Consider the following 8,120-nt stretch of genomic DNA (forward strand, 5'->3'; position numbering starts at 1 on the left):
TTGGCAAAGTTGAAAATAGCATGCGCTGATTAAAAAAATTCAAATAATACAATATTGTCAACACAAAAATTTAATTAACTCAATAATGTGCAGCTACATAGTAACACAATTCATGATAAATAATGAAAAAAGTACAAAAATATGTAAAATATCAATTTTCCTCTTTACTCTTGCCAGAAATTATAGCTGTTCTTCACTTTTTCCACAATGATGATCCCTGATTGCTAATTCAACCAAATAACCTGAAAGAAATAAAGGACACGAATGAGACATGGCAATCACCACCATGCTCTCTAAGGTAAAAGTAATATTAAAATCCTAGGAGAAGGGAGAACCAAACTTTTTCTAAAATAACACATTGGTCACCAACTTGGCAATGCCTTTACACTATCATGTTTTTGGTTTATGAACAATTTAATTGGGCCTCACTTCATCATTAGGACCTAACATGATGTCTTGGGAGCCCTACTCCCACCTTTTTGGAATGATTCCGTAGGAATACAGAAAAATCAATTTAAGGTTGTCACGAAATTTATAGGTTGTTCGCCTAATACATTTGTGGTAAAAATGTAAAAAGCAGGTGATTTGGTAAAAATTTTAAAAAAATCAGGAGATACAGTAAATATGAACGTTTGCTAACACACACTCAGGAGTTAATACAAAGGAGCTGCAGATAACTCATCTGTCACCTTAAAGACTAGGCCGAATGTGACTGACTCTTAGTATGAGAAATTCAATCGCTGTCATTCAAAGGAAAACTGAGTGTATAAATATTTTTTGTTGAGATAAATTATGTCACCATATGCTTAACAGATCCCTGATAAAAATTTCACATATAGTTGTTTATATTTTTTGACATTTCACAAACAGTGTATATTGTATATTCTTGGTACTGTAAACGTTTGTCTAATATTTTATAATATGCTTGCATTGACGTTATCGAGGGGTTAGGTGGAAGAGGGGACTTTCCAGTCTCAACCTCGCCCGAATAAAGGCATTTTATTATTATTATTATTATAAAAATAAACTCCTCCATTGTGGTGAGGTGTACCCTCCAATGAGGGTAAGGGAAGGATAGGTGTACCCTTCCTATACCCCTCAGCAAGGGCAGACGAAGGGTATTTTAGAAGATTGGTGGGTAGGCCCTCTCCTTCCTGGAGTGTACAGGAAGGGTAGAGGAAGGGTTGGGCCAGCCAGGGTAAAGGAAGGATAGGTGTACCCTTCCTATACCCTTAAGCAAGTGTAGACGAAGGGTATTTAAAACATTGGTGGGTAGGCCCTCTCCTTCCTGGAGTGTACGGGAAGAATTGGGCCAGCCTCAATAAAGGGTAGGACTAATATAAAAACTAAATTAAACGAATGGGGATGAGTTGTAACAGTGATTTATAAAGTTATAAGACAGAAAACAATTAGCCTTCACATGGTTTTGAACCCAGAACCTACATATTGGAGGATAATGAACTCAGCTTTTACAACCTCAGCCATTGAGGTACTTGTCAGATGTCACTTCTCAACGGAACTTATACTACAAAATCTTAAGATGAGATTCGCACCCAGGCCTATGTGGAAGAAAGCTGTGTCTTTTTTCTACCTATTTCGTTTCAGAAAATAAGATCGGCATTCAAGTACCGAACATTACTCTTGCGATGTCCCATTGTCAGCCACACAAATATGTTACATCCGAGAAATGCGAATGAAAGAACTTCTAAATGAGCTTTTTTCACACAATTATAGTAACTATTGTGTACAGTGGCGTAGCCAGGAATTTTGTTTGGGGGGGGTCCAAAACCAGGTGGGGAAAGTTTTGAAAACAGGATACTAAGTAATGGGTTTTCAACTAATTCGAACACTTTTCATAATCGAAAAAACTTCAATAGTTAAAGAAGTATTTTTTTAAATTCATCATTTTTCAATATTTTGTTTTCTTTTATGAAGGAAAATGATTGTTTTTATATTTCGGGGGGTGGAGGGTCCAAACCCCCTGGGAACCCACCCCTCCCCTATGAAAAAATTGTATAAACCTGTTTCAAATTTTTATACATTCTTATACATTGCCATGGTAATGTATAAGAATGTATAAAATTTTGAAACAGGTTTATACAATTTTTTCATAGGGGCTGCAGCCATGGCTATACATATTCAGTGGCTTAGCCATGGCTAAGCCACTGAATATGTATATTATTGTTTTCCTCAAGGGAATTTTAAAGATTAGTTGTGTAGCCCGTCTATCTTTGCTTTCAAAGACTGCTTACGTTCTTGTACAGAACTCAATACTCTTTAGCAGGTGAAAGTAGCTGAGGAGATACTTTCAGGATATGTTTTCCTCAGTTATAAATGCTAAGTCCCAAGGAAGGGTAAACGAAGGATTTTTCTACCCTTCCTTTACCCTTAATGGTTGGTAAAGGAAGGGTACACAGATGGTAAGGGAAGGAGTTCCAAGGAAGGGTAGACGAAGGATTTTTCTATCCTTCCCTTACCCTTAATGGTGGGTAGGGCGTGGGTTGTGTAAGGGTAACTACCCACCATGAAGGCTACTACCCTTCCTTTACCCACCATGGTGGAGTTTATTTTTTTCAGGGATATTAGTCATTAGTATATCATAACCTAAAAGGCGTTAGCGTAAAGGCATTACTCATTTGGTGTCCACTTAATGAAAATGAAACAGGAAGCACTGAATGATAGAATGATTCATCAAAATTTAGGCACTGTCTTTGAGGAAATATCCTTACGAAATACTTTTGACTTCATGAAATTGTCATACTAAACTGAATCAAAAATTTAAACATATGAAACAGTTTGATCAGAAGATCTGAAGGCAGAGTGTCAGGATTAAAAATAACAGAGGACCAAATGTAGTAGTGAATTGATTTCTCAGCTGCTTACAACAATGAATATGTTACTGTATTCATGAAGTAACAAGTAATGGCAGAATACTTGAATTCATAGAATAGCTGAAGTCATCAATAAGTTTGGTTTAAAGCATCAAACTTGTCAAAAATTTATGAAAATTGCATGCAATATTACAAGAGAATGACAAAGAGTTTGAGAATCCACATTCATATAATAGTTGATAATCATTCTGGACAAAATTTTGTATGAAGTGGAATATACATGCAAAAATACATGGTGACTTCATTTCAGGCCTTGGTCAATATACTTCCAAGACTTGTTACTAAAAATCCATCAATGAATTCTTTAACTAATCGATACATACTTTTTAAAATGTGAGCCTCAACATTCGATCAGAAAAGTGTGGAAGGAATGGAGGGATTTAGAAAATTATTACATTTCCTCTTGAATTACTTACCTTTAGCAAAACAGTAGATTCCTAGACCATATATACGGCATGCCATCAGAGGTAACTGGAATACATCAACCGGCTAGCTGCAAGTAATACAATGGATATATTTTAATTGGTGGCAATGATGACAATTGTTTCAGATCTAAAAGTTAATGTACATATATGGTTCAGTCCCTTTGTAATAACATACCTTTGTTTCAACAGCAACAGAATGATCATCCTCATATCTCTGTCATGCCATCTAGAGGTAGCCAGAATGCATCAAAGAGCTTGCTGAACATGAAAATGATTGAAGGCAATAATGAGAACATTTAAATGTCCAGCTGATGAGTAGTCATTTATGAGCAATATAATTTCAATTCATACCATCATATCTTCATAAATGATGGTATGAAGTGAAATTCATATATTTCATTCATACCATCCTATTGTATCATAAGAACCAATTAACTGCAACTACATTTGTCAAACAGCAACTACTCATTTGTTAAATTTTCAGTGGAAAACACTCTAATCCTATATCAAAGGATTATTTCACATCTGTTCAGTTATTTCTAAGCTAAAACTCAATTTACACTCCCAAAATTTACTATACGAAGAATGACTGATGGAAAATAAGAATCACTTTATAAATGGACACTAATTCAATAACAACAGACACCCTCCTTTTTCCGGGCTTGGGACCGGAAACACAGGCCCTGAGATATCAATACCTCCATTGCAAATAATAGGTCAACAATCATGACCCACCGAATCAAATCTTAATACAAAACGGGAGGTCCACAAATCACATGAACGAGTTCTTATAGTACAGCATATAGTAATGGAAATACTTCCATGTATCTCCACCGATGGCTTAACAAGTTATCACTATGCCTCTCCTCCTTTTGTAGAGAAAATAATTGTGTTTGGTTGCTACATGCAATTAAAAAGGTACGTGGAAATTGCTGATGCAATGATCATGTTAACAAGTTACACTCTGAAACATTTCACCAATTTTGCAGAACGAATGTCGGACACATATGAATGACAATTTGGTAAAAATAACAAGGGTATCTTGAAAACGTTGCATCAACAACGTTCACCACCAGCATTTCCAACAACCCCATCAACTTAATAGACACATTGGAATAATTATCGAATGCACATCAAAATTCCTTGAAGAAAGAATTACATTATAAGCTAATATGGCTTGAAAACTTAACAGTTTATATCAAATAATTATATATAAATTTTTGATCTGAATGAAGAAAACACTCACCTGGAAACAGTTCGCGGAAATCGAAAGAACTTGCAATCTTTCGATTGACAATCACTAACTGCACATTTTGAGGCGTTAAATGTCACTACACTTCCAGAAAATGGTCGATTAACAAACCTTTTCTGCGTTAAAAGCAAAAAAGAACACGGCCCACAACGAGTATGACGACAACGACAACACAGCTGATGGACGGCATGGAACGGTGCGCAATGTCCGTTGAAACGATTCAAAACATAAACACATGTGCGAATGAAAATATTACTTTGCGTTATGTAGTAATGTCAAAAATATCAATAAAAATAAAAATACGAATATCTGAAAGTACTTCATCATTAAAATTGAAAAAATATATTTGAGTTATAGCTTACTCCAACTATAGGCGGAGTGGCGGTCGGTGGTACCTCTTCCCCCGGGCCTGATAAACGGCCTTGCTCCTTCTTTCTATCCGAGCGTAAAATTTTCATATACTTAAAATGACGTCACTCACACTCTACCAATCGAATGTCGCCAGCTGGTGAAGTAGCTTGAATCAACGTGGTGCGAGGAGGCTCGTACACGAATAGCCACGAATGTAACGTCGCAACAAATAAAAGTTCGCCGACTCTGAGGTATCTCATCATTTAGAGTTGGACTTGTTGAGCTGTTCACTTGCTTAGCGTGGTTTTTATCCTCATTATTCGTGATTTATTCCAGAAAATTCAGTTCAAAATGAAGCCACATTTCGGAGTATTTATATTTTGCGTCCTGTCCTTATTTAGCGATGTGCTATCATTGAAGAAGGAAGATTGCGAAGGTAATGATATAAATATAGCGTTGTGCTTATTAGTTATTTTGTATTGAATGATTGTTCTAATAGCAAATTTTTCCTTCGCAAGTATGTATCACCGTTGTGGATAGATTCAGTCAATCTTTAACAGACAGCATTAAAAAGGACACCAAGTTAATAGAAGCAGAGTTCAAAAAGTTTTGCAAAAATCTTAAAGGAAAAGAAAACAGATTTGTGAGTATAAGTTAGCCTGATTCATGTATTTCTATTTTGTCATGTTGTAATGAACGGCTTAGTTGATGACTTCTCTTCTTAGTGTTACTACTTAGGTGGACTGGAGGAGTCTGCAACAGGCATTCTCGGTGAGCTCTCTAGACCGATTTCATGGTTAATGCCCCCTGACAAGATCTGTGAGAAGCTGAAGAAGAAGGATTCTCAGATATGTGATTTACGTTACGGTAAGTATTCAATGTGCCCACATAATTAGACGTATGACCATTCCACTCCTTGCCATTGACTTCTGAGTGTAGTAGTGGCTTTTATTAACGGTGCGTTTTTTTATGAATACTTATTTTCCATTTTCAATATTTTTTCTTAATAAATACCTTTTAGGCATCCAAAGTAGTGTATTTGTTTATATATCAATATGAATGGTATTGTAATTAAGAGTTTATCTGTTAGCAATCTGTTCGGTAGGTCTTATAGGTTTCATGAGCGTCGTATGTTGAATACGATGTCTGCAAGGTAACGCACATAACATTATCGGTTTATAATTGATAGCAGTTTGATTCGCTGATTAGTCCGTTCTTTTAAATGATCCACGAAACCGGTTACAATGGTTTATTTTTTCTTTGAGTGTAAATATTTGCATTCCATTGAAATTTTATATCATACTTCTGTCCTTGATAAGAAAATTGAAGTCTCATCGCATTGGCAGTTTGTAAGCAATGCCTATATAGTGGTTGTAGTCCTTGGGAAGTGATTTTTCCTTTGTTTGCCCTAAAACATGCTAGTAATTTGGAGAGATACGAGGCTTTTAAGTACGTTTTTATGTCGATTATCCAATGGCTAACCATTTCGCAGCTGTTGTTGATCAATAATTGGGTTATTTTTGGTCTCAAAAAATTGTTTTCTTCTGATGAACGTTAAACGAACGACGAACTTCTGGTGTATAACTTCGGCTTAAATGCTTTTATTATTGGTTTTAAAGTATTGATTATATTGTCAGCAGAACTATAAATGTTGGAATTTATAAAATTTGATCTGTTGAACTGAAGATCTATCAACGCCTAGGTTTTGTATGGAGTGATTAGTGAAATTTGCTTATTTATTTCCTATTATTTGTTACTTATCCCATCCCAAAGTTTAGTTTGGTGATATTTCTGTCTTATTATATATTTTGTCTTCAATTACAGTCTGTTTCAAATACCTTATTTACTGAGAGGCAGGCCAAAGATTTTTGGAATTTGGGGAAAACGATATCTACCGGCACGTTAATTCCTTAGAAGTATACACAAGTCCCTGTCAGACATGAAATTCAGTTATGAAATATGACTGTATGGTGCTTCTTTTCAATGAAAATACTTGGGGATCAGTTGGGTACTGTTATGGAGTGAAGTAGCAGTTTAGTCTTGCCCCAACAAGTACCTTGGGGGAAAATTCAGTTTCAGATCTGACCTGGCCTGACCAATTTCAGGCCTGATTTTCGATATGAACTGATGTAAAAATTTAGACTTGGGTTCAATATTTGAAGCTTAACCTATTTTCTGGTTTGACTTGGGCATATTTCAGTGCTAGGAGATGTTTTTTTATCCCAGTCTCATGAATCACTGGCTTACCTCTTGTGTCATAATTAACTTTGGCACAATAGGTAATCACTTAGAGATATCATTAATAGTAGTGAAGATGATTTTTTTGCTTTTATGTGTGACAAGGTTTTAACACTGAATATTTTTATTTCAGACAAAACCATTGACTTGAAAACAGTTGATCTGAAAAAACTCAAAGTTAGGGATTTAAAGAAAGTCCTAAGTGATTGGGATGAGACTTGTGAAGGTTGCATCGAGAAGACAGATTTTATCAAGAGGATAGAGGAGCTCAAGCCAAAATACATGCGTAATGAACTGTGAGTGTGTGGAGAGTATATTCTAATGGAATAAGCCTAAACGTCGACATATTTGTTCAATCCAGACTGGAGAACTTCAATGATCTTGGTCAATGAACGTGGAGAGATTCACCCGTTGATTCTGTGGTGTTCCTTTAGCCTAAAGGATGTTGTATTTCCTATTTCCACGGGATCTATTTGTTTACAATTATTTATGAACTAAGGCCACATTGCCGGTGTGAGAATGTGTGTGTATTACTTGAGTGAAGTGTGTGAATTTATTGTGAAAAGTTAAGATTCCTAATAAATTTGTGTTATAGTAAGAGGCATGGATTATTTAAGTTTAGTTAATGTCCTAGAGTGCTGTCTTCCCTCCCTGTAGTGTCTGGTTAAAATCTGGGTGGTGACTTTTAAGAGACTGCCCAATCCCTGCTGGAGTGTTTTGTGAAAGTCTCCTTTAGCACAGCACTCTGTCTGTCCCATAGGATGTAAAGTACTGCTCCCATTGGAGGCTTTTTGCCAAGAACAGGCGAAAGCTGACGCCAGGTTTCTCTTCAAACTTCCTCCCCACCCATCTTCCATGGTAAAAATGACCTCAGCTGTCAATTGCCTCCTGCAAATAATATCACATTAGTGAATGTCTACTTCTCTATTGTTATCCCTTGATACCAAAAAACTGTTCCTACCT

The 8,120-nt window shown here is 36.0% G+C and overlaps 1 protein-coding gene and 1 long non-coding RNA gene across 4 annotated transcripts; one reads left to right on the top strand and one right to left on the bottom strand.

The window, feature by feature from the left end:
- Nucleotides 1-52: 52 nt before the first annotated feature.
- LOC124166587 lies at nucleotides 53-4,968 on the bottom strand. Of its 2 annotated transcripts, XR_006866464.1 has the most exons (5): nucleotides 4,931-4,968; nucleotides 4,563-4,744; nucleotides 3,492-3,574; nucleotides 3,308-3,384; nucleotides 53-242 (listed from the first exon to the last, which is right to left on the bottom strand). It is a non-coding gene; the product is annotated as an uncharacterized LOC124166587 (long non-coding RNA). The 2 variants fall into 2 exon arrangements; XR_006866463.1 differs by lacking the exon at nucleotides 4,931-4,968 and having other exon boundaries at nucleotides 4,563-4,860.
- An 82-nt stretch (nucleotides 4,969-5,050) lies between these two features.
- LOC124166586 (mesencephalic astrocyte-derived neurotrophic factor homolog) lies at nucleotides 5,051-7,755 on the top strand. Of its 2 annotated transcripts, XM_046544158.1 has the most exons (5): nucleotides 5,051-5,170; nucleotides 5,256-5,355; nucleotides 5,438-5,562; nucleotides 5,645-5,786; nucleotides 7,291-7,755. In XM_046544158.1, exons 2-5 carry the CDS (start codon nucleotides 5,271-5,273, stop codon nucleotides 7,455-7,457), a joined length of 519 nt encoding a protein of 172 aa, XP_046400114.1. In that variant the 5' UTR covers nucleotides 5,051-5,170; nucleotides 5,256-5,270; the 3' UTR covers nucleotides 7,458-7,755. The 2 variants fall into 2 exon arrangements, with proteins under 2 accessions (XP_046400114.1, XP_046400115.1); XM_046544159.1 differs by lacking the exon at nucleotides 5,051-5,170 and having other exon boundaries at nucleotides 5,172-5,355.
- The last annotated feature ends 365 nt before the right edge of the window (nucleotides 7,756-8,120 follow it).

Source organism: Ischnura elegans, chromosome 10 (assembly GCF_921293095.1).
Source record: "Ischnura elegans chromosome 10, ioIscEleg1.1, whole genome shotgun sequence".
Lineage (NCBI taxonomy): Eukaryota > Metazoa > Arthropoda > Insecta > Odonata > Coenagrionidae > Ischnura > Ischnura elegans.